The sequence below is a fragment of the Diaphorina citri genome, unplaced genomic scaffold (assembly GCF_000475195.1).
Source record: "Diaphorina citri unplaced genomic scaffold, Diaci psyllid genome assembly version 1.1 scaffold201, whole genome shotgun sequence".
Taxonomy (NCBI): domain Eukaryota; kingdom Metazoa; phylum Arthropoda; class Insecta; order Hemiptera; family Psyllidae; genus Diaphorina; species Diaphorina citri.
The window spans coordinates 263333-288674 of NW_007377638.1; the positions used below are offsets into that span (position 1 = coordinate 263333).

Consider the following 25342-nt stretch of genomic DNA (forward strand, 5'->3'; position numbering starts at 1 on the left):
AGTTTTCCCTTGATTTCTTACAGGGATTTTCGGTTTCAAATTTCAGCAGGATTTTTTTTTTTTTAGTCTTACCTGCTTCGATAATTTATGATTAAAAAGTGTCCGCGGGCCGGACCTCGAAGAATATACCGTTCGGCCTCTATTTAACGCCAAATCTTTGAAAAAGCTCAAAAAGAGTTCGCAAATCTCAGGCCTTTAGATTTCAGCCAAAGTCGCTCAAACTTGGCTCAGAAATTCTATAAATTATGTAGATCAAAAATATCCTTGGGCCCTGTTTCCAGAAGGTACGGTTCGGCCATTATTCCGGACCAAAGTTCCGCTATTTAAGGCTATACGGGGGAACAGCTCAAAAGGATCTAGCGCTTCTCACGTTAAGTTGTAAGGTTGTAACTTTTGGAGTTGTTTAACTGCTAAGGTTTTGGTATCCCGATGGGAGACCATCTGGGCAATCCCGTGCTGGTGACTTTTCCCGTCCCCACTTCGTTGCTCACTAAGTCTCTTAGTAGTCCTTTGGTCCCCTCAAGTAGGGGTAGGTATTATTATTATTGTTGTTATTAACCACAAAAATGGTCGTAAGTCTCTATTGTTCTTACCTTGATGCGTTATAATGAACAAATGTTCATCATGTATGGCAGGAAGTCCCTGAACATTATTCACACTAAGCATTTGCTGACATGATAGCAATCTGTCTAACTTGAGATACTCTGAGTAGTCTAACTGACCTCTGGTTGGCCTGAGAAATAAATAAGAACTATTAGGGCTATACAGGGAAAAAGCTCAAAAGGAACTAGCACTTCTCACGACTTTACCTTTAGCTACAGGTCGCTCAAATTTTGCAGACAGCTTCGATAATTTATGCTGATCAAAAATTCAAAAGTGTCCGCGGGCCGGACCTCGAGACATGTAGGGTTCGGCCGCTATTTTACTCCAATCTTTGAAAGAGCTCAAAAAGAGTTCGCAATTCTCAAATGGAAGCAAATGATGACTTTTTTAGATTGAAATCTTAAGAAGGACTGGATAGGAGAAAGCCCACTGTCCCGGGAATGAACCTTATTCGTTTAGGATCAAATTCACACGGGGCGGGAATCAAACCCGCGACCTAGCACTTACAAGGCAGGCGCCCCACCCTTGAAGGCAACTAGGCTGGCGAACTCTTCTTTTACCCGCGGCCTAGCGCTTACAAAAAGGGTAAGCCACTCTGGAAGCTACATAACTAGACTGACAAACTGTATTCCCCCTATTGATGGAGGACTCTGTAACTTTGTGAATTTCCATTTATATTTTTGAAACGAGAAGTATTTCCAAGTAAATAAAATAAGAGCCTTCTGTTAATATTCCAAGCCTTTTCACTCCCTCAGGGTCTATGGTGGTCGATGGTGAGACGGTCACATTCCATGCGGCTATGGATAAGAAACAACTCAACCTCCAGAAGGAGCAAAAGGACAAGAGGTTCAAGGACTCTAGGAATTTGTACCTGGTGAAGGAGGGAGTGGTTTTGGCTGGCAGTAGAGCAGCTGCAGGTGAGAGTTTTGATCGAACCTAGTGAGGTTTAAGATTTATTTTATACTTGAGGTAAATTCAAACCAAGTTTGAACTCTGATAGTGGTCCTGGCTATTGAACTTTTTTTTTTTTAAGAGGTTTGATAGAGGGAACTGTAACACTAAGGTCTTATCGTCCCGTAATCGAAGAGAGAAGAAAGACAGGATAGGAGAAAGCCAACCATCCCGAGAACGAACCCTATCCGTTCAGGATAAAATCTGCCCCGGACGGGAATCGAACCCGCGGCCCAGCGCTTATAAGAAAGACGCGCTACCAAACGAGCTAACTAGGCTGGCTTTCTACTTTCTAATCTTTTGTGTGATTCCTTCTTCAGATGTTTGATTCCTTAACCAGTCTCAGTGCTGCAGTTGTGTTGGACTTTGGATCTGGGGGTTGGTGGTTCGAGTCCAAGTCAAGTCATAAAATTTATCTAGGTCCAATAAGCGGGGAACGATATTTGTGACAAGCATTAAATATGCTTAACACAATTAAATTTTCCTTTTTTCTTCAGATGTTTCTGTGAGTGATATGACGAAGCGTGTGCAGTTGGAACAATGGAAGACTCAAATGTTGCGCAACCTGCACATGTTCGTATCCAAGACGAGACTCATTGTGCATAATCTCCCGCCTGACTGGAATGATGCCATGTTGAGGGCGATGTTCAAGAAACATTCACCTCCCAAGGCCGTCATTCGGGAGGTGAGAATAGAAATGGAGTTTTCATTTCACCTCCATAATAACTGTTGAACTCGGAGAATCAGCCTCCTTGGCTATATGTTTGTAGGCTTAAGTGTCACATAGGAAACTGTAAGTAGCAACAGCTTATCGTCCCAAAATTGGAAAGAGAAGGAGGACGAGACAGGAGAAAGCCAGCCGTTCCGAGAACGGAAAAAACAAAGGTGAGATTGGATTTTCCTTTTCAACTTTTTTTTATCAAGAGGTTTGATAGAGGTGACTGCTGCCTGAGAGGTTTGATTGATTTGTAACAATGAAGGTCTTATTGTTCTGAAATCTTAAGAAGGACTGGATAGGAGAAAGCCCGCTGTTCCGGGAATGAACCTTATCCGTTTAGGATCAAGTTTACACGGGGCGGGAATCAAACCCGTGACCTAGCACTTACAAGGCAGGCGCGCCACCCTTGAAGGCAACTAGGCTGGCAAACTCTTCTTTTACCCGCGGCCTAGCGCTTACAAAAAGGGTAAGCCACTCTAGAAGCTACATAACTAGACTGACAAACTGTTTTCCCCCTATTGATGGAGGACAACTTTGTGAATTTCCATTTATATTTTTGAAACGAGAAGTATTTCCAAGTAAATAAAATAAGAGCCTTCTTTCTGTTAATATTCCAGCCTTTTCTCTCCCTCAGGGTCTATGGTGGTCGATGGCGAGACAGTCACATTCCATGCTGCCATGGATAAGAAACAGCTTAACCTTCAGAAGGAGCAAAAGGACAAGAGGTTCAAGGACTCTAGGAATTTGTACCTGGTGAAGGAGGGAGTGGTTTTAGCTGGCATCTGACCCTCTGAGATCATGTTGATCATGGCATGGGTTTCTTTTCTTTATTTGGTGTTATGTGTACCTACTTATTACATCTGTCTATCCTTTTCAGACAAAACCCCCTTTCTTCTTCAAATTTGTTGTATTTATTGTTATATTCATTAGATTTATAAGAAAGACATAAGAAAGATTTATAAGAAATCATTGTGCTCGTTTGTTATGTTATCCTAAATATATACAGCCCCTTGTGTAACTGACTGACTGACTCACTCACTGATTCACTCACTCACTCATACTAATTCTAACCCACTTAGCTGGCAGTAGAGCGGCTGCAGGTGAGAGTTTTGATCGAACCTAGTGAGGTTTAAGATTTATTTTATACTTGAGGTAAATTCAAACTAGGTTTGAACTGATAGTGGTCCTGGCTATTGAACTTTTTTTTAAAGAGGTTTGATAGAGGGAACTGTAACTACCAAGGTCGGTCTTATCGTCCCGTAATCGAAGAGAGAAGAAATACAGGATAGGAGAAAGCCAACCGTCTCGAGAATGAACCTTATCCGTTCAGGATAAAATCTGCCCCGGACGGGAATCGAACCCGCGGCCCAGCGCTTACTAGGTAGACGCGCTACTAACCAAGCTAACTAGGCTGGCTCTCTAATCTTTAGTGTGATTCCTTCTTCAGATGTTTGATTCCTTAACCAGTCTCAGTGCTGCAGTTGTTAACGCGTTGGACTTTGGATCTGGGGGTTGGTGGTTCGAGTCCAAGTCAAGTCATAAAATTTATCTAGGTCTAATAATCGGGGAACGATATTTGTGACAAGCGATATTTGTGACTTAACACAATTAAAATTTCCTTTTTTCTTCAGATGTTTCTGTGAGTGATATGACGAAGCGCGTACAGTTGGAACAATGGAAGACTCAAATGTTGCGCAACCTGCACATGTTCGTATCCAAGACCAGACTCATTGTGCATAATCTGCCGCCTGACTGGAATGATGCCATGTTGAGGGCGATGTTCAAGAAACATTCACCTCCCAAGGCCGTCATTCGTGAGGTGAGAATAGAAATGGAGTTTTCATTTCACCTCCATAGTAACTGTTGAACTCGGAGAATCAGCCTCCTTGGCTATATGTTTGTAGGCTTAAGTGTCACATAGGGAACTGTAAGTAGCAACAGCTTATCGTCCCAAAATTGGAAAGAGAAGGAGGACGAGACAGGAGAAAGCCAGCCGTTCCGAGAACGGAAATTATTTGTTTAGGATAAAGTCCGCTCCTGGTGGGAATCGAACCCGTGACCTAGTGGATGTGGCTTTAAAATTGTGATATGTTTTAGCAATGAGTAGGTAGGTAGATTTTTTTTATGACAAATTTGATTTGTTTGATTTGATTTGAATATATGACTTTAGTTATTTTTTACATTTACAATGTTCCTCCTCTCTCCCCTCCAGGCTAAAGTGATGCGAAATATCCGTGATGTAGATGAGAAAGGCGTAGGTAAAAGTAAGGAGCATGGGTTTGTAGCGTTTACCACGCATGAAGATGCACTGCAAGCTCTGCGAAACGTCATCCCCTGGTGGGAATCGAACTTGCGACCTAGCGGATGTGGTTTTAAAAATATGATATGTTTTAGCATAAAGTAGGTAGGTAGGTACACTTTTTTATGACAAATTTGATTTGTTTGATTTGATTTGAATATATGACTTTATTTATTTTTTACATTTACAATGTCCCTCCTATCTCCCCTCCAGGCTAAAGTGATGCGAAATATCCGTGATGTCGATGAGAAAGGCGTAGGTAAAAGTAAGGAGCATGGGTTTGTAGCGTTTACCACGCATGAAGATGCACTGCAAGCTCTGCGAAACGTCAACAACAACCCGACCATATTCACGAGATCCAAGGTAGGTAATTTTCTATTTGATTTTAATTATTTTTATGACTATTTTAAGAACTTTATCTGTTCAAGATAAATTCTGTCCTAGGCGATAATCGAACCCGCGACCTAGCGCTTACAAGGCAGATGAGCTGTCATCTTTCAAGCTCACTAGGCTGGGCATAATAATCTTTAATTTTTATTAGTAGTCATTTACCTTCAATTAAGTTGAACTTCAATTTTTCTTTGGCCTTTAAGTAAATGATCGTTTACAAAATACCCTTAAGGTAGAAGCACTACTCACACTTAAGGTAGAAACACTACTACTATCACGTCACGTGAGCTCAGGTGAAGTGATAGTAGTGTGTTTCTACCTTAGAGTTTAGACTATTGGTTAGAAACAAAGGGTATAACCCATGGCAATTCCCGAAGTCATAACAGAAAAGTTCCGGGACCAAGAAAGAAGAGCGGGGAGGTTTTTTTAGCGGGTTGAGCGGCCAAGACTGGTGCCACAGAAGGGCGAAACACCATACCCTGAGCCGTGACTCCAGCATACCCTCCACACCATGCTGGAGAAGTCATAAAGATTTTTTTGGTAAGCTCCAGGCTGTGGCTTCAATTCCCACCCGGCCGTTGTGGAATTTTATCCTGAACAGATAATATCCGTTCACTGAACCGCTACCTTTCTCCTATCCTGTCTTCCTTCTCTCTTCATTTTTGGGATGATAAGACAGCAGTTACAGCCCTCTCTTTATTAAAGATCATTTTACGTACCTATAATTATTTGTATTGTTTCCCCATTTTTCTAGGTCAGTGTTTTTCCATTTGGTGGTACATCTTCATAGCTCAAAATGGAAAAGTTACCAAAAAAGAAGAAAGTGAAGAAAGAGTTCAAAAAGAAGGGCAAGAAGAAAATTGAAAGAAAGAAACCTGATAAAACAAAGAGAGGAAGACTATTTATCAAAAATTTACCTTTTAAAGTAAGTATATTTAATTTTTTAAGAACCTTATCTGTTCAAGATAAATTCTGCCCTAGGCGATAATCGAACCCGCGACCTAGCGCTTACAAGGCAGATGAGCTGTCATCTTTCAATCTCACTAGGCTGGGCATAATAATCTTTAATTTTTATTAGTAGTCATTTACCTTCAATTAAGTTGAACTTCAATTTCATTGGCCTTTAAGTCAATGATCCTTTACAAAATACCGTCACACTTAAGGTAGAAACACTACTACTATCACGTCATGTGAGCTCACGTGACGTGATAGTAGTGTGTTTCTACCTTAGAGTTTAGACTATTGGTTAGAAACAAAGGGTACAACCCAGGGCAATGTCTACTTATACTATTACCTATACATGATTTTCTGCAATAAATTTAATTTTTCACCCCCCAACAGAGACCCATCGTGGCGTTTTCCATCGAGAATCGCGCCATTCTCAATGCCACGAGGGAGTGTCCGTGTAAGTGAAAACAATGCTTTGACCAACCTCAGTGGTGCAGTGGTTAACTCATTGGACTCTGAATCTGGAGGTTGGTGGTTTGAATCAAGTCAAGTCATAAAATTTAGTGGAGTGCATTAAGCGGGGAACAACAATTGTGACAAGCATTTATGCTGAACACAATTAAAAGTCAATAGGGGGAATGAAAAACAGATCGCTTTTTTGTTTTACAATATAAACTTTTTATTTATTTCAGGTTAAATACTCGGGTTGAGGAGAGTCCAGCCAAGGTTTCATTCCAGGATGCCGAGGCAGAACTGAGCAAGCGTTCATTCCAGACTGGAAACCCCGCCCCTATTGATCCTTCAGGTGAGATTAGTTTTTATTATTCTAGGTATTATTATTGGTAGTAGGTATTTTTTTTTTTTTTTTTTTTTTTTTTTTTTTTGAAAAATTTGGGGTCTTTTGGTAAACTAAACGTTCAAAGAAACACTTACATCATATCATGTCATGTGAAGTCAAAATTTTCCCATAACATTGTAAGATATTTCGTTCAGGACAGCTAGAGCTTCTACCATGTCACGTGACGTGATGGTAGGTTGTTTCTACCTTAAAGACTACTTTGCAAAGCAAGTTATTATGTATAATATAAATTTTATTTTCGGCATCCTAGTTAGCTTGGAAGGTAGCGCGCCTACCTTGTGGTCGCGGGTTTGATTCCCGCCCGGGGTAAAGTTTATCCTAAACAGGTAGAGTTCGTTCTCGACACACAGGACAGTTTGTTTTGACCTTAATTTGTTTCTTACCGGGTGAATATCTAGGAAGAAGTCGTGTTTCTTGTGGCTAGGCGTCAGACCCTCTAGAAATTCAGTGAGTGTATCATCTCCATTGAGAAAATGAGGCTGAGAGATGAGAATGGGCGCTCCTGGGGAAGTAATAGAACGAGCGCAATGAGTTCTAAGTTTTCTAAGATTGGTAATTTACGTTTCTAACATTGGTAATTTACTTTTCTAAGATTGCTAATTTACTTTTCTGTGGTAATTCAAGGTCCGTTCCCTCTTCCCTCTTGTCGTGAGTGTCATCCGATTTTTCTTATTTCATTCTCATTTTCCAGGAAATAATTTCGAATTTCTCTTTTCATTATATTTTTGTTATCAATATGTTTCAATTTAAGAGGCAGTTCTTTTAGAAGTTTAGGAACTTGATATTTTATTGTTTTTTGCCGTAGGTATTATTGTATGTTGGAATTATGTATTGAGTACATCTGAGGTCGTATGGTGTATGATGCAATCTTGCCCCTGGGGAAGTAATAGAACGAGCGAAATGAGTTCTAAGTTTTCTAAGATTGTTAATTTACTTTTCTAAGATTGTTAATTTACTTTTCTAAGATTGTTAATTTACTTCTCTAAGATTGTCAATTTACTTTTCTAAGAATGGTAATTCAAGACCGTTCCCTCTTGTCGTGAGTGTCATCCGATTTTTCATATTTCATTCTTATTTTCCAGGAAATAATTTCGAATTTCTCTTTTCATTATATTTTTGTTATCAATATGTTTCAATTCAAGAGGCAATTCATTTAGAAGTTTAGGAACTTGGTATTTTATTGTTTTTTGCCGTAGGTATTATTGTATGTTGGAATTATGTATTGAGTACATCTGAGGTCGTATGGTGTATGATACAATCTTCTATGTTGTTCTTCGTAATAGCGCCTTGATATTAAAATATGATTCTATTCTATCCTATTGTAGTTTCCATTCTATTCGACTCACCATTTGCACAGGCCGATATATCAAACGCAATCTTCTATGTTGTTCTTCGTAATAGTGCCTTGATATTAAAATATGATTCTATTCTATCCTATTGTAGTTTCCATTCTATTCGACTCACCATTTGCACAGGCCGATATATCAAACACACCATTGTACGAGCACTCAGAAGTGACAGTGCAGTAACAAGAACTATTCAATGTGCGGCTCTTGAAATAGTTCGGATCTATCGTGTACCTGTACGTGGGAATTTCCTTTTGAAACTGAAATCAAACAGCATTTTTATTATTATAAAGAAGACAGGATCCGAGAAAGCCAGTTGTTCTGAGAACGAACTTTATCCTTTCAGGATGAAATCCGCCCTGGGCGGGAATCGATCAAATCCGCGACCTAGCGCTTACAAGGTAGATGCGCTACCAACCAAGCTAACTAGGCTGGCTTGTGTGATTTTTGTGCCGCTTTGGAAACCCCTTACTTTTGGCAGTCCGCTTATTAATTCGAATATTTCTTCTCTCATCAATTCATCATGTATATTTTTTCCATCTTCGTAGATTCGTATTCGTATAAGCTTAACCCATCTTTTGAATCAGTTGCCCCTACATCTAAGCCTCAGAATGGGCTCATAAGCCTCAGAGTGGGCTTTTTGACTTAGAGTGGGCTCCTAAGCCTCAGAAGGGGCTCCTAAACCTCAGAGTGGACTCCTTAGCCTCAGTGTGGGTTCCTAAGCCTTAGAATGGGCTCCTAAACCTCAGAGTGGGCCCCTAAGCCTCAGAATCGACTCCTAAGCCTCAGAGTGAGCTCCTAAGCCTCACAGTGGGCTCCTAAGCCTCACAGTGGGATCTTACCTTGGCCTCGGTGTGGTACACCAGGGGCAGACTTCGGCACGAGTCCCGACTAAAGATAGACACGGGGGCCTTCGCGCCTCAATGCCAAGATGAAACGCACAGAGAGATCGAAAGAAAAGAATCCGCTGTATAGGGAGAAATATTTGGCGGAGAAGAAATCCACTCTGATACAGAACAAGGGCAAGGGCAAGCCAGAGAAGCAGAAGTACAGCGTGAAGGAATCCAAACAGAAACGCACGGAAGCTGGTAAGCCAAAGTGTTAATTAAAAAGGTCTTAGGCCAGCCACTCACTATCAGGTACACCTGATCAGGTCTGCCTGTCAGGTCTACCTGATACCTGATGAGCACACACATTATCAGGTAGACCTGACAGGTACGGCTGAAAAGGTCCGCCTGTCAGGTCTACGTGAGTGCTGGCCTATTTTTCTTTAAATTCTATTTTTTCATTCAGGTGGCGAAGACGGGCGAGATTTCAAAGGTCAATTGGCCAAACCCAGTCAGAACGTGAGCTTTGCCAAGAAACACAAGTTGAGCAAACAACTGGAAGTACATCGTGGCCAAGTGCAGAAATCCAGGAGGAGAAAGCCAGCTGTTCTGAGAACGAACTTTATCCTTTCAGGATGAAATCCGCCCTGGGCGGGAATCTTACAAGGTAGATGCGCTACCATCCAAGCTAACTAGTCTGGCTTGTGTGATTTTTGTGCCGCTTTGGAAACCCCTTACTTTTGGCAGTCCGCTTATTAATTCTATTTCTTCTCTCATCAGTTCATCATGTATATTTTTTCCATCTTCGTAGATTTGTATTAATATAAGCTTAACCCATCTTTTCAATCAGTTGCCCCTACACCTAAGCCTCAGAATGGGATCTTACCTTGGCCTCGGTGTGGTACACCAGGGGCAGACTTCGGCACGAGTCCCGACTAAAGATAGACACGGGGGCCTTCGCGCGGAAATTTACACTGTCAAAAATGATACTTACTGCAGGTAAAAGGAAAATTAATTTCTGTCTCCGGTTTAATGATCCCAATAGGTCCCTCCCCCTCTCATTTTTGAAGAGTTTATGTTGTTGTTCTTTACAAATGTCGGGACATTGACCATTAGGCCATTTTCCTACGCGCGTCCCAATATTTTTCTACAATGGAACTGCTGGCTTCCAAGGCTGGACAGGAATTTAGGTGTGCTTGGTTCATGGGAGAGTTAAGGGAACATAAAGGACATTTAGGAGAATTTTTGATACCTATTCTATGGAGGTGTTGGTATAGATAGTCGTGCCCCGTGAGAAGTCGGAAAAAAGGTATGGAATATTGTGGTTGAAGAGTTTATAAGCTATGGAATTGTGGACTTTTGGTACAGAGCTATATTGAGTAGGTACCAGTGAGTGGCCAGATTTTCGTTTGTATCCAAGTTCAGCCTATCAAGTCCCGATACGACTTTGGCCTCTGTCCACTCCAAGTTATAACTCTTCCTGCCTCCTCTCCCCTATTCCTGTTCTTCCCCTTCCTCGTTCTGTAAGTTCTCTAAATACCGACAGTCTTATTTTGAGTGGTTAACTTTTCGAAACTTGAAAATTTTAAGGGCTAAAGCTAAAAGGAAAAAATCTGGTGTGAACATCACACGACTTTCCTTATCCTATTGAATGATGCTTATTTGAGTGTTCTTTTACCCTAACTTTGGTTTTTTTTTTCAATGTCGTTTTCTTTGGGAACCAATCATTCCAATGATCTGTCGGGAATTGGTGCCTTCATCCCCCTCTCTTGGCTTCTCAATTTCCTGTCCCTGTGCTCTGTGCTGTCCCTGAGTGTTTGGTTATTTTCAGATCCATGTGGTGTATATGTAATACATATTATGTATGAACATAGGTACTTCCTTTTATCCTTACAGTGGCCAGAACGTGTGGTATGCATGTAGCTTTTAATTAGTTTACTGCAAGGAACAAGGTGTTATTGGGTGTGCCTTATTAGCGGGTAATTTGAGCCGAAATCCTATATCTTTCCTGAAGTTCAGACTTGCAACATTTTTATCCAATGCAAGTGTATCTATTTGGTTAATTTGCATGTAATGTATGTACATATCTACCTGTTTATTTGTATGTACATATCAATAGAGTAGGTATTCGCTGACATATATAATATCTATACATATCTATGCACAACCCGTATATATACATGTTTAGTATTATTAGGTACAATTGTGGGGTGGATTATGGCTACTTGAATTTCAGAATTGAAAGACCGAAGTGACATAAGTTTTTACTCGGCGATTTAAATAATTTAATTTGTCCGTCGTTCTCTACCACTTAGCCTTTAGAGCTGCATTATTATGGGGTCTGGGCTTAATTCCATGCGACTCGGGTCGAACCCACGCCCTCCAACTATACCTATGTAGATCTAGATAGGTACTTACTACCGAATATGTATGTAGGTATTTATAACCTTACATACTTGTATTTAGCACACTCGTTATATTTGACCTACATTCGCGTAGGTAAGATTAGTAAGTACGTCTATGCACTGGGGTGGGGAAAATAGTTTTCCCTTGATTTCTTACAGGGATTTTCGGTTTCAAATTTCAGCAGGATTTTTTTTTTTTTAGTCTTACCTTAAAAATGGAAACGATGCGATGTAGCCTCTTCAAGATTTCCAAGGTTCTGCTTTCGTCTAACTGCAAAAAATGAGAAAAAACATGGATCTGAACAGTAGGTTCTCCACGCAAAAAAAAAAAAAAATCGGTACGCTAAAATCGGTTCTCATGAAATCACCATACATTTGTTACAAAAGGATGTACCTTCCTATTTGCGATTAAATTGGGTCCTCGGTAAGTATTGGTGTCCATGTTTTTTTTTTTTTTTTTTTTTTTTTTTTTTTGTGGCTTCTGTATCTTATGGACTGAAGCAATGGGTACTTTGTAACATTATTCGTTAGCCCATATCTAACAGTACCAATTAAAATTGGAGAAAACCTTTGGAGAGTTATTTTTCCCCGAATGTCCTGTAGGCAATGTGATTCAAATGAGATTGTTCATGTTCACTTTACACATGACACGATTTTTTTCCCGGACAAGTGTGAACGGGCTTTAATTTAAAGCCGATCGTGGAAATACATTTAAGAATAAAATTGATATAAAAAGATGAACACAAGATTGTGGACTAGAGATTTCCGTTCAGATGTTTGACGCAGTTCTTCTTGCTATCGGCATGCTCTCTGTTTCGCGGATGATGTGGAGTGGCACTGAGTTGAGACTTGAGAGTACCACTGAGGACAGGAATGTACTGCTTGGGTAGTAGAAACGAAGACACGTTGAACAAATCGAGAAAAATCTTGTAGCGGTCACTGGAACAAAATGGAGATGGAATTAATAATAACTAAATAAAATAATTTTATTGATAAAAATGATTAACATTTTTCATTTTTTTCCCCTCTGAGCATATTGAAAAGGACGCTGAAAAGGAAGGAAAAAGAAAGACAAGGACCCCAACATACGCTAATCTAATTTGTAAAAAATTGCTAATCTAGGATATTTTGTGAAATAAACAAAAAATTATTAAATATTGAATTTTGTAAAACTTTGCCGAGGTTTCGAACTCGGGACCTCTGAAGTGTGAGACCACTTACCTGAGCGTGGAGCGAAGGTATTGATAGCCTGAGGTACCGCCTGTACCTAAATGTTGGGACCCTATCATACGCTGCACCATGAGCACGTGATTATCTGAAATACAAATGATACTTTATAATCACCCTGTAGATGTCACACGCAGTTTAATGGAAAAAATACCGTGTGTACTGTGTACCCCCAGCTATTGTATATTTTCGAATGAGGCTGTGCATCAGTTTGGAAGCTTTGAGTCAAGCTAGCTGGAGACTATACCACCCCCGGTCATACACAAAAAGCTTAGGTGGAGGGGGAACTGCCCCTAAAGATGGGGTAAGCTTATAGTGATTATACGAATAACACCCCCGGCCTCAGTTAAGCTGTTAACAACCAATGTGGAAGCATACTTACGTCTCCATTTGGCAGTACAACAGTCAATATCCATAAGAGCACTCAATATCTGACTGGGCAGGTGAAATCTAGGCTCATCCCGATACATAGTGATGAGAATCGCCCCCTGTAGCGCCTTGTGCGATAGCGAGCGATCACCTCGCGACAAAAGCGACGCGTGAATGTCCTCGTCGAAAATAGTCTGGAACATTTCCTTGCGCTTCTTGTAGTCCGCGATCTGGCAGGATTGGAGCGATTCGCTTTCTGCGTCCTGAAATGGAATTTTATGTGGGCGTAATCCTTAAGGCCCACTCCCATTTCTTGCTGAGTTGGTTCTTCAGCTCGGCAGTATGACTTTGGCAGTGACATGGTAGGAGAATAGGGGACTCGGTTTGGTCTAGCTTTCTGCGACTGTCGTGAAATAAATAAAACAATAAATTAAAAATAGGTAGGCACTTAAATATGTGAAAATTTAGGTAAGTATGAAATAGGTGATTGTAAGAATCTTTGTAGAGCAATTTCAAGTTTTTTTTTTATATATATTAAGTAGGTACATACCTACCCTAACCTAATTTTAATTTACGTAGAAAAAAAAGCGTAAAATCAAGTGAAAAAAGCTTACTTCGGCAATATGAGCAGCACACAACTGAACTGAACAATCACTGAAAACTAGACTGGAGCTAGAGCTCAAACTTTCAAAGCTCACCTTAGAAACAGTCTAGTGTCGAATACCCCCTCCTAAGTTTCATTAGCTAATTTCCAAGTGACAAAACGTTGAAATTTGCAGTCTGCTTTTTTTTCGAGGTTTGATCGAGGGAAATGTAACAACGGAAGTCTTATCATCCCAAAATTGAAGAGAGGAGGGGACAGGATAAGGGAAAATCTAAAAAAAAAAAAAAAATCTGCTGTTCCGAGAACAAATCTTATTTGTTTAGGATAAAATCCGTCCCGGGCAGGAATTGAACCCGCGATCTAGCGCTTACCAAGCAGACGCCCTACCCTCCAAGCTAACTAGGCTGGCACTAAGGTCTTCAGTGACGGGGGCGAGGTCCCTCCCCCTCGAGCTTCATTTTTGACCTTTACTGTACGTCAAGGTCCGAAAATTTGGGGTCCAGGGGGTCAGCAGGACGCGATTGTCCAGGTGGTCACCCATCCGGATACTAACCACGCGAAACGTTGCTTAACATCAGTGATGTTTGAATTTGATTAGGTAATACACTAAGGTCTTCAGTGACGGGGGCGAGGGCCCTTCCCCTCGAGCTTCATTTTTGACCTTTACTGTACGTCAAGGTCCGAAAATTTGGGGTCCAGGGGGTCCGCAGCACGCGATTGTCCAGGTGGTCACCCATCCGGATACTAACCACGCGAAACGTTGCTTAACATCAGTGATGTTTGAATTTGATTAGGTAATACGATCAATGACTGTCATGTAGGAGAAACCTAATCCTAAAAGTCGAGGTCGAAAATGTAATCATGTAGGTATGTAATTTAAGTGTGTAACTACACCTAGTTAGGAAGTTGGGTACATACTTACAGAAGAGGTACGAGAAGTATAAACATGTACAAGTAGAGTAGGTACCTAAAATACTCTTTTTAGGAGATTTGATAGAAAGGAACTGTAACTGCTATGGTGTTATCGTCCCGAAAGCCAAGAGAGAGGGTCAGGATAGGAGAAAGTCAGCCGTTCCGAGAACGAACCTTAACTGTTTAGGAAAAAGTCCGGATCGGGCGGGAATCGAACCCACGGCTGAGCGCTTACAAGGTAGACGGGGTCTAAATTTTGGGCCTCTCGCTTACAAGAGAAGGAGAAAAATGAAGCTCGGGCCCCTTCGCCCCCCCCCGTAAATTAGGCCCTCTCTCTGAGAAAATCGGATTACCCTCAAGATAAAATTCGGTCGGGCTTTTAATTAGCGTATCTGCTATCCGCAAAACGAGTAGATACCTACGTTATCCCACTTTTTTTCACGTGTATGGTCGGCTTATTGAGACCACAGAGGTAGTATTTTTTCCTCAACTACCTCTGTGGTAAAGATAAACATGGGAAGAGCGGTAAAATTCAAATATTTGCTAGGTACTTGCAAGAAAATAAATGGGACCCATGTGTTATGTGTTTTTTCTAAATTTCTACCAATTTTCTGAAATATGGAATATTTCTTCTAGGTTTTAGATAGAAGCATTTGTTATTTGATTGTAAGTCATTCTCGCATTACTGGAGTAATATTCCTTACATATTCAACTCACCAGGTAATCAATCTGTAATTTAGGCTGTTTGTCTCCTGTGATAAAAATAACATAAAAGCCATACTCAATTCAAGCTCCAAAAAGTTACTTTACATCTAGCTGTAGCAACTTTACTGATTTGATTATTTGTCAGCTTGGTTGGTAGCTCTTTTGCCATGTAAGCTCCAGGCTGTGGCTTCAATTCCCACCCATTGTGGAATTTTATCCTGAACAGATAACATCCGCTCTCTGAACGGCTACCTTTCTCCTATCCTGTCTTCCTTCTCTCTTCATTTTTGGGATGATAAGACAGCAGTTACAACCCTCTCTTTATTAAAGATCATTTTATGTACCTATAATTATTTGTATTGTTTCCCCATTTTTCCAGGTTAGTGTTTTTCCATTTGGTGGTACATCTTCATAGCTCAAAATGGAAAAGTTAGCAAAAAAGAAGAAAGTGAAGAAAGAGTTCAAAAAGAAGGGCAAGAAGAAAATTGAAAGAAAGAAACCTGATAAAACAAAGAGAGGAAGACTATTTATCAAAAATTTACCTTTTAAAGTAAGTATATTTAATTGAATTTTATATAGGCAAGTAAGTACTCAACTTTTAGATTTTGTCTTTAGTTTGCCAATTTGCCCCCAAATTCTCTGGTTTAAGAATGCTCTGATCCTGGCCTTTTTTCTCAGATTAATTCCTTTTCAAGATCAAGTGTAACCATACATTTCTATTTGTAAGTAGGTACTTATGTACATGTGAACAACATCACATGATTAAAAACTATTCCCAATTTCTTTATTTCAGATCACTGAAGAAGAGTTCAAAGAACACTTTGGTCAATATGGGGACATCATTGATGCTCAATTGTTGAAGAATGCTGATGGAAAACTCAAAGGCTGTGGATTTATCAATTATGCAAATAAAATTTCAGCTGTGAAAGCTATTCTGAAAAGTAACAAAAAGCCCTACAAAGGTAAGGTTGAATGATTCTGATTTGTGTAAATAGAGTACCTAGTAGAAAAGGTACCTATAAAGGGTTCTACTTTGAAGGATTTTTTCCCTTATTTCAATATTACCTACTTTGTGATGTCCTTTTTTTCGAATTTTATATAGGCAAGTAAGTACTCAACTTTTAGATTTTGTCTTTAGTTTGCCAATTTGCCCCCAAATTCTCTGGTTTAAGAATGCTCTGATCCTGGCCTTTTTTCTCAGATTAATTCCTTTTCAAGATCAAGTGTAACCATACATTTCTATTTGTAAGTAGGTACTTATGTACATGTGAACAACATCACATGATTAAAAACTATTCCCAATTTCTTTATTTCAGATCACTGAAGAAGAGTTCAAAGAACACTTTGGTCAATATGGGGACATCATTGATGCTCAATTGTTGAAGAATGCTGATGGAAAACTCAAAGGCTGTGGATTTATCAATTATGCAAATAAAATTTCAGCTGTGAAAGCTATTCTGAAAAGTAACAAAAAGCCCTACAAAGGTAAGGTTGAATGATTCTGATTTGTGTAAATAGAGTACCTAGTAGAAAAGGTACCTATAAAGGGTTCTACTTTGAAGGATTTTTTCCCTTATTTCAATATTACCTACTTTGTGATGTCCTTTTTTTCCAGATAGAACAATCAGTGTTGACTGGGCTGTACCAAAAACGAAATTTGAGAAAGTTAAAAAGGGAACAGAAGGAAAGAAGGATGAAAGTAAAAAAGACAAAAACAAAGATGAAGACAGTGATGAAGAAGATGATGGCAGTGATGATGATTGTGAAATTATGGATGAAAATGATGATGTTAAACCTGATCTGAGGTAGGTATCAAGATTTTTTTACCTATCTTAAAAAAAAATTAATAATAATGATAATAATAATAATAAAGCATACCTACCCAACTATTCCCACCTTAGCTCATATTTTTGAAAATTTCCTTGGAAGCTATTCCTCCAAGTTAGAAAACATAGACTTCAAACTTACTTCCCTGCATTTTCAGTGACATTGAAGCAGACTCTGAAGATGAGAAGAAAACAAATGGTGCAACCAGCTCTGATGAAGAAGAAGAAGAAGAAGAAGAAGAAAGTGATGATGATGATGAGGATGATTTGAGTGATGAAGATGACAATGATGATGTGTCTGTTAAAGAAGAAATTGATGATAAATCAGGCCAAAACAAAAGTGACTCGGGAATAAAGGACAAGATATATAAAAAAAAGAAACATGGCAATGTCTACTAATACTATTATACAAGATTTTCTGCAATAAATTTAATTTTTCACCCCCCAACAGAGACCCATCGTGGCGTTTTCCATCGAGAATCGCGCCATTATTTGTCAGTGACTTGAGAAATGCAATTAATGGTTAACTCTTCACTTAGGTCCTAGACAATCTTGATAGCATTGTGTTGAGTACCTACAGCTGTTTTGATTTGTTTTTATTTTTGTAATAATAATGTACCTAGGTGTTCCTATAAATCAGTTTACTCATTTTAAGGAGTCTTATCAAAATTTATAGGTAATTTGCAATTTCTAACAGCTCAAGTTGGTAGTGTACCCTGAAATACGCTTACTGGGCCCTTCTTCATTGAATGAGAAGTAAGAAAATGTATACCACCATTTTTATACTTGTCTGTTTGGCCTTGACCGCAGCCGATCAAGGGTAAGTAATATTATAGGTTATTTCTACACTTTGAATGTGACTAACTAGGTAAAGGTTGGTGTCGAAAAATAAATTGAGGATTTTAGAATCTTGAATTCTTTTTGTCTAGCAGCGGAGTTGTTCTCTGATCTTGTGCTCCAATAAATCATTTTTACTTGCTATCCAAAATCGGAGTCGTCAAAGTCAATTTATTAACCTCTTTCGAAATTTGAAGAGATCCTAGTTCCACGACCTAAAGTACCTAGGTAACAAAAATAGGTACCTACCTACCTACTTTCAAAATTTATCTGGGTTCGTACAAAAGTTCTGATCGTCCATGGACCACTTAGTGTATTACCTCTGTGTTTTGATAAAGGCACGGAACGCATGCGCACAACCACGTTTGCGTCGCTAACGGCAATGTCGTTTTTACAGCACTATCAGCGGCGAGTTCTATTTGTTCTCAATTTTAGCTTGAATTTTCCAATTTTATCCAAGAAAAGCTCTCTATTTTCCAGAATGAAGATCGAAACTGTCGAGAAAGGAATCCCCAACACCCCCGACTTCCGTTTGTTCTTCAGTAAGTACCAAAGTTCACCAGGTATCATTCTCTTGATCTTTGTATACAGTGACCTGACCTGTATAGGCATGGAAATTTCTTATCTATGCCTGTGTAGTGAGTAGTGATAAGGTACCCGACTACCTGTTACTAATCCATCTGTAGGAATACAAGGAACTAATCCCCCTATAGATAATCGTAGGAATCGGAATGTAGGTACCTGATTCTATAGAGGTCTAGAATAATAAATAATTTATGAGGATTGAATCACATTTTCATGTTAGATCTATTAATAACAATGATGTCAGACAAAGTAGGGTCTGGATACCAAATATTTAGGTATTTATTTGATTTGGTAGGAGCTAAAACTGACAAGGGACACATTAGTCCTCCCTCTACTTTTGGGACGATGAGACTTTAACAGATACAGTCTCCTCTATCAAACCTCTTGGAAAAAAACCCATTTTCTAGTTTTCATACTGTTCAGATCACCTCTTGGGTAACCTGACCAGATATCTTTCATTGCCTTGCACATTCTGGTTTACTTGACAGATAGATCTGATAAATCACAACATGAATAGATGGTTTCAGCAGTAATTTGAAAAGAAATTCACTCTTTGTGGACATGGTAAATTGGTTCTAATGTTGTAATTTTCCATTCTCTTTCAGGATCAGAAAATGGACTTATCTCTCCATTCCATGATATCCCATTGTACTCTAATGTCAAAGATAAAATTTTCAACATGGTTGTAGAGATTCCAAGATGGACAAATGCCAAAATGGAGGTAGGTAATGCCATAGAAATGAGATTATAGTTTGTTTTTAACCTGCTATCACCATTAGGTTACCTACAGCTGCACCTACTACAAGAACGACTGAATTAATAATTTGCCTTGGTAAAAGTGAAAACAAGCCAATTTTTATGGTTATATTATTCTATATTAATTTATCATCTATCAATTTCAGATCAACCTGAATGAACCTCTAAATCCAATCAAGCAAGATATCAAGAAAGGCAATCTCAGATATGTAGCCAATGTATTCCCACATCACGGATACATCTGGAACTATGGAGCTTTACCCCAGGTGAGGTAGTAAAAAAAAAAAAAATGTAAACCAAATTTTTCTTTAACATCTACTTACCTACATTGAAGAATGAGCAATATACCTAAGCATTTAAAAGGTCTCTGTTTATTTTATTTATTATTATTATTATTATTATTATTATTATTATTTTATAGTTTGATAGGAAGGAGAATGAGCAATATACGTAAGCATTTAAAAGGTCTCTGTTTATTTTTTTTTATTTTTTGTTTATTTATTATTTTTTTTTTCTTCTTTAGAGAGAGAAGTTTGATAGGAAGGATGTGTAGCATTTGCTTTAATTTTTAAAGTGTTGACGAGTTCCAGTAGGAAACTACCTACTAGACCAAATGCAGTTTATATATTTTTTTTCACAAGAATTTTTTTTTTTTTTTTTTTTTTTATTATTAAACCCTATTAATGACTTAATAACACTCGTAAGTATCCATTTTTATATATAACTTAAGTAAAATAGTATTATTAAACCCCTGAGTACATTCACAAGGTTCTAAGATTCTAAGTAAAATGTTCTGTAAATTTCAGACTTGGGAGAATCCAGATGAGACAGATGCTCACACCGGACAAAAAGGGGATGGAGATCCCATTGATGTTCTTGAAATTGGTGAACGTGTAAGTAACAACTTGCTATCTTGAGGACCAGTGATGTATAAGTATGAAAGCCAATCTTTGGGAAACTCTATTTAGCTTTTGGAGTACATTGGTATTTGGAGGAGAAAAATAAAATGAAAATTTGGGAGAAACAAAATTTATTAGCTTATTCCAAAAACATTTTTTTCCTACCTCCATGACCCCCCCCCCCTAAAATTCTGCTTGACTTGTATTTTGTTTTCAGATTGCCAAGCGAGGTGAAATCATTCAAGTGAAAGCTCTGGGTGTGATAGGACTCATTGATGAAGGTCAGACAGACTGGAAAATCATTGCTATCAATGTCAATGACCCCAATGCTGCCAAACTTAATGGTAAGGCGGGAAATGGTCTTGAAAAACGCGAGTTGAAGTTTTTTTGAGCTATTGCCCTGGGGTCAAGTGGATTGGAACACATCACATGCCTTCAGGCACACTCTTGGGGTCAGTCTAATTTGAAGAAACCATTTACTGGTGAAAAATTGTACAATTTTTTTTTTGTGGCACATTTGTCCCGAATAACGGCCAAACCGTACGTTTCTCGCGCCTCCCACGGACACTTTTGTTCTACATAATAAAATGAACTTCTCTGCAAAGTTTGGACAACTTGGGCTGAAATTCAAAATCCTGAGAAACTTGAACTCTTTTTGAGTAATTTCGAGCTTTTTCCAAAGTTTAACCATGAACTGCAAAACTTTTTGCCTTTAATAATGGACAAACTGTACTTATGTACATTTCTTAAATATCGGACCATTAACACTTTTATTCTACATCTTAAATTGCTAGTACTTTGTACCAAGTAATTAATTAAATTTCTTTCCTTTCTCTTAAGATGTGGCTGACATTGAAACCCACTTCCCTGGCTACCTGAAAGCCACCAACGAGTGGTTTAAAATCTACAAAATCCCAGATGGTAAACCCGAGAATGTGTTTGCCCTGAATGGGGAGGCCAAAAACCGAGAGTTTGCTCACAAAGTAATCGAGGAGACCAATCAACAAGTGGTCGAAACTGATCAAGGGAGAAGTCAATGCTGAGAGGAGTGTCCGTGTAAGTGAAAATTGCTTTGACCAACCTCAGTGGTGCAGTGGTTAACTCATTGACTTTGAATCTGGGAGGTTGGTGGTTTGAATCAAGTCAGTCATGAAATTTAGTGGAGTGTATTAAGCGGGGGGAACCGACATTTTGTGGACAAGCATTTATGACTTAACACAATTAAAAGTCAATAGGGGGAATGAAAAACAGATCGCTCTTTTGTTTGTACCAATATAAACTTTTTATTTATCCAGGTTAAATACTCGGGTTGAGGGAGAGTCCAGCCAAGGTTTCATTCCAGGATGCCGAGGCAGAACTGAGCAAGTCGTCAGTTCCAGACTGGAAACCCCGCCCCTAATTGGATCCTCAGGTGAGATTAGGTTTTTATTATTCTAGGTATTATTATTAGTAGTAGGTATTTTTTTTTTTTTTTTTCATACCAGATCTCGAGTGCATATTCTGAGATAATTGGCAGCACAGAATGAGTCCATTTGAAAACATAGGCCACTTATCTTAAAAACCAACCACGCAGGGATGAGATTTTTTTTTTCAATGATCTATTTCCTTGGAACCAATCATTCAATGATCTGTCGGAATCGGTGTTTTCATAACCCCTCTCTTGGTTTCTCAATTTTGCTGTCCCCTGTGCACTGTGCTGGTCCCTGAGTTTTTGGTTATTTTCAATCCATGTGGTGTATATGTAATACATATTATGTATGAACATAGGTACTTCCCTTTATAATCCTTTCACAGTGGCCAGATTCTTCGTTTGTATCCAAGTTCAGCCTATCAAGTCCCGATACGACTTTGGCCTCTGTCCACTCCCAGTATAACTCTTCCTTGCCTCCTCTCTCCCCTATGTCCTGTTCTTCTCACCTTTCCTGCGTTCTGCTAAGTTCTCTAATATCCGACAGTCCTTATTTGATGTGGTTAACTTTTCGAAACTTGAAAATTTTATAAGGGCTATAAGCATAAAAGTGAAAAAATCTGTGTTGAACATCACACGACTTTCCCTTATCCTTATTCGAATGATGCTTTATTTGGAGTGTTTCTTTTACACCTAACTTTATCAATATCTCTACCGTTTTGTCGCTATAGCTGAAAACCGTGCCAAAAAACGGTCGAAATCTGTCCCTATAAAGCGGTCCAAAGATAATCCGCCAAGTTGCAGCAACCTATTCCTCAACTCAAATCGTTCTGTGTGCATCCTTACTTACATTTTGTAACTTACATAGCTCAAATTTCAAGTCCTCTACGCTTCATGTCCGTTCCTTGAGATATTTGTTAACACACCGAAACCCGCTCTAAAAGCTGGTAAAATACGTTCTGTGTTGCATCCTTATTACATTTGTGACGGATACATAGCCAAATTTCACAGTCCTCTAGCTTATACTGTTCCCAAGATATTGTTAAATTACACCGAAAAACGCCAAAAAGCGCTAAAATGCCGCCAAGCGTTGCGCCGGTCTTAACCAAAAGTTTCGTGTCGCATCCTTGTCACATTTGACAGCTACATACCAAATTTCAAGTCTCTAGCTCTTACCGTTCTCGAGATATTTTGTTTACAGACAGACACACACACGGACCAATGGCTGAAACTTTGGATTTAGGCTCTAGGGACCTCAAAACGTGTTTTTTCATTAAAAACTGACCATCGAAAATTTGACCCGATTACATTACTTTCCTTCCTATAGGATAAGGAAAGTAAAAAGAAAAATGGAAGCCCTAATGTTATCTCTTGAGATTAAGGGCCGAATGCACAGTCGTTCTTAAATGATAAAGTTTTCCTATTTCCTTAAGGAAATTTTAAGGGCTAAAAGGAAAAAAAAATGGAAGCCCTAATGTTATCTCTTGAGATTAAGGGCCGAATGCACAGTCGTTCTTAAATGATAAAGTTTTCCTATTTCCTTAAGGTATCCATTTCCCTATGTTGTTTATTTTCTTCTGCTTTAATACTAATGGCGTCTGTTCGTCATAGGCCATCACTTTCGATTTTTCACCTATCAAACTGTTCAAAAAAAGTTTTTCTGCTACTAACTCAGATTCACATTGACATTGATTCACATTGACATTGACAGATTCACATTGACAGCTCAGAAATGAAAAAATAATTTCTACCTATATTTTCTTCTTTTCTATTTGGATTCCTATGTTGTTTGTTTATTTTCTTCTGCTTTAATACTAATGACGTCTGTTCGTCATAGGCCACTTTCAATTTTTCACCTATCAAACTGTTCAAAAAAAGTTTTTCTGCTACTAACTCAGATTCACATTGACATTGACAGATTCACATTGACAGCTCAGAAATGAAAAAATAATTTCTACCTATATTTTCTTCTTTTCTATTTGGATACTAATCGCGTTCATTTGCTATCGACCAGTTTCGATTGATTTTTAGTCCGTCCTTCCGTTATTATTACAATAGTGATAAAAAGGTATAAGGGACGGACTATTGTATTCACTTTGGTGTCTGTCAGTCGGTCTGTCTGTCCCCATAGAAGGACTTATCCAAACCTGGTCAACCTATATATCAAATTAAAGGTCTTTCTATCTAGGGATAGAAAGCTAACAACACACTACATCAAATATTCATTCATTTTTTATTCACAGTGGATAAGTCATACTTCCTACAGCTGAAATAGAGAGACCATTTACCTGCACATTGCATTTCATGAGGGACTGGTCAACCTATATCATCAAATTAAAGGTCTTTCTATCTAGGGATAGAAAGCTAACAACACACTACATTAAATATTTATTCATTTTTTATTCACAGTGGATAAGTCATACTTCCTACAGCTGAAATAGAGAGACCATTTACCTGCACATTGCATTTCATGAGGGAATAAGAGACTGGAATGCAATGAAGTACATATCTATCAATACCAACTCGGGACTTTCATCAAAAGGTTATTCAGGTTTGGAATTATACCCACCTTAATTTATGTTTTAATAAAATTTACGTGTACAATATTCCGCGGATTGGGGTTGTTTTAGGTTTGTTTCAAAAACAGATGCCATACTAAGATATTTTAGGTTGTAAGGTTGCTTTGAAAGCTCATTGCCATCACTAGTCCTATTTGTGTACTCTGTACTCAAATATGAACTTTTTTCTTACTTTCCTTACCCTGTAGGAAGGAAAGTAATGCATGTTTGTGTTTTCTAAAGAAGCCCACTTTTCCAAAGACTGCATTCCCTTTTTTAATCGGCATTTATAAATTGATTTTTATTGGAACCTAGTAATTTAGTGTGTTGAAAAATTAAGAAATACACTTGTACCAAATTATTTTATTTGGGGTCTATGTTGAATAAATGTTGGATTGATTATTTACGTACTTTAGAATAATCAATGATTTTTTTTTTTTTTTTTTTCCTTCTTTATTGGAATCGGAATGTACCTGATTCTATAGAGGTCTAGAATAATGAATAATTTATGAGGATTGAACCACATTTTCATGTTGGATCTAATAATAACAATGATGTCAGACAAAATGGGGTCTGGATACCTAATACTTAGGTATCTATTGAAGTAAAGAATTTTTCAATTAATTGTTCTGGATTTGATTTGGTAGGAGCTAAAACTAACAAGGGACACATTAGTCCTCCCTCTACTTTTGGGACGATGAGACTTTAACAGATACAGTCTCCTCTATCAAACCTCTTGGAAAAAACCTATTTTCTAGTTTTCATACTGTTCAGATCACCTCTTGGGTAACCTGACCAGATATCTTTCATTGCCTTGCACATTCTTATTTACCTGACCGATAGATCTGAGATCTGATAAATCACAACATGAATAAATGGTTGCAGCAGTAATTTGAAAAGAAATTCACTCTTTGTGGACATGGTAAAATTGGTTCTAATGTTGTGATTTTCCATTCTCTTTCAGGATCAGAAAATGGACTTATCTCTCCATTCCATGATATCCCATTGTACTCTAATGTCAAAGATAAAATTTTCAACATGGTTGTAGAGATTCCAAGATGGACAAATGCCAAAATGGAGGTAGGTAATGCCATGGAAATGAGATTATACTTAGTTTGTTTTAACCTGCCATCACCATTAGGTTACCTACAGCTGAACCTACTACAAGAACAACAACTGAATTAATAATTTGCCTTGGTAAAAGTGAAAACTAGCTAAGGTTATATTATTCCATATTAATTTATCATCTATCAATTTCAGATCAACCTGAATGAACCTCTAAATCCAATCAAGCAAGATATCAAGAAAGG

General features: G+C 38.5%; 4 protein-coding genes and 1 long non-coding RNA gene across 5 annotated transcripts; 4 read left to right on the top strand and 1 right to left on the bottom strand.

Annotated features, from left to right (window-relative positions):
* The first annotated feature begins 429 nt into the window (after positions 1-429).
* Positions 430-10793, top strand: LOC103505879 (RNA-binding protein 28-like). Its single transcript, XM_026821106.1, has 8 exons — positions 430-529; positions 1359-1520; positions 2052-2239; positions 4785-4934; positions 6303-6341; positions 9034-9202; positions 9408-9547; positions 10773-10793. The coding sequence occupies exons 1-8, from the start codon at positions 430-432 to the stop codon at positions 10791-10793; spliced, it is 969 nt and encodes a 322-aa protein (XP_026676907.1).
* Positions 10794-11805: 1012 nt separating this feature from the next.
* Positions 11806-13248, bottom strand: LOC103505899 (tryptophan 2,3-dioxygenase-like). The gene is made up of 3 exons (XM_008470270.3): positions 12956-13248; positions 12568-12661; positions 11806-12285 (listed from the first exon to the last, which is right to left on the bottom strand). Exons 1-3 carry the CDS (start codon positions 13143-13145, stop codon positions 12102-12104), a joined length of 468 nt encoding a protein of 155 aa, XP_008468492.2. The 5' UTR covers positions 13146-13248; the 3' UTR covers positions 11806-12101.
* A 1781-nt stretch (positions 13249-15029) lies between these two features.
* LOC113466041 (RNA-binding protein 28-like) lies at positions 15030-17388 on the top strand. The gene is made up of 5 exons (XM_026821107.1): positions 15030-15178; positions 15543-15713; positions 15957-16125; positions 16779-16968; positions 17148-17388. The coding sequence occupies exons 2-5, from the start codon at positions 15585-15587 to the stop codon at positions 17386-17388; spliced, it is 729 nt and encodes a 242-aa protein (XP_026676908.1). The 5' UTR covers positions 15030-15178; positions 15543-15584.
* Positions 17389-18194: 806 nt separating this feature from the next.
* LOC103505878 (inorganic pyrophosphatase) lies at positions 18195-21432 on the top strand. Its single transcript, XM_008470249.3, has 7 exons — positions 18195-18368; positions 19017-19132; positions 19314-19433; positions 19974-20060; positions 20284-20410; positions 20907-21122; positions 21362-21432. Exons 1-6 carry the CDS (start codon positions 18209-18211, stop codon positions 21107-21109), a joined length of 813 nt encoding a protein of 270 aa, XP_008468471.1. The 5' UTR covers positions 18195-18208; the 3' UTR covers positions 21110-21122; positions 21362-21432.
* Positions 21433-24973: 3541 nt separating this feature from the next.
* Positions 24974-25336, top strand: LOC113466028. Its single transcript, XR_003390571.1, has 2 exons — positions 24974-25112; positions 25293-25336. It is a non-coding gene; the product is annotated as an uncharacterized LOC113466028 (long non-coding RNA).
* Positions 25337-25342: the final 6 nt, after the last annotated feature.

Coding starts and splice junctions, on each gene's coding strand:
- LOC103505879 (XM_026821106.1), top strand. CDS start 430: ATGGGAGACCATCTGGGCAATCCCGTGCTGGTGACTTTTCCCGTCCCC. Junction 530..1,358: donor TTTGGTCCCCTCAAGTAGGG/GTAGGTATTATT, acceptor TCACTCCCTCAG/GGTCTATGGTGGTCGATGGT. Junction 6,342..9,033: donor CCATCGAGAATCGCGCCATT/CTCAATGCCACG, acceptor GGGCCTTCGCGC/CTCAATGCCAAGATGAAACG.
- LOC103505899 (XM_008470270.3), bottom strand. CDS start 13,145: ATGTTCCAGACTATTTTCGACGAGGACATTCACGCGTCGCTTTTGTCG. Junction 12,662..12,955: donor TTGTACTGCCAAATGGAGAC/GTAAGTATGCTT, acceptor TTTGTATTTCAG/ATAATCACGTGCTCATGGTG. Junction 12,286..12,567: donor TACCTTCGCTCCACGCTCAG/GTAAGTGGTCTC, acceptor ATTTTGTTCCAG/TGACCGCTACAAGATTTTTC.
- LOC113466041 (XM_026821107.1), top strand. CDS start 15,585: ATGGAAAAGTTAGCAAAAAAGAAGAAAGTGAAGAAAGAGTTCAAAAAG. Junction 16,126..16,778: donor TAACAAAAAGCCCTACAAAG/GTAAGGTTGAAT, acceptor CTTTTTTTCCAG/ATAGAACAATCAGTGTTGAC. Junction 16,969..17,147: donor GATGTTAAACCTGATCTGAG/GTAGGTATCAAG, acceptor CTGCATTTTCAG/TGACATTGAAGCAGACTCTG.
- LOC103505878 (XM_008470249.3), top strand. CDS start 18,209: ATGTCGTTTTTACAGCACTATCAGCGGCGAGTTCTATTTGTTCTCAAT. Junction 18,369..19,016: donor CGACTTCCGTTTGTTCTTCA/GTAAGTACCAAA, acceptor ATTCTCTTTCAG/GATCAGAAAATGGACTTATC. Junction 19,434..19,973: donor ACTATGGAGCTTTACCCCAG/GTGAGGTAGTAA, acceptor TGTAAATTTCAG/ACTTGGGAGAATCCAGATGA.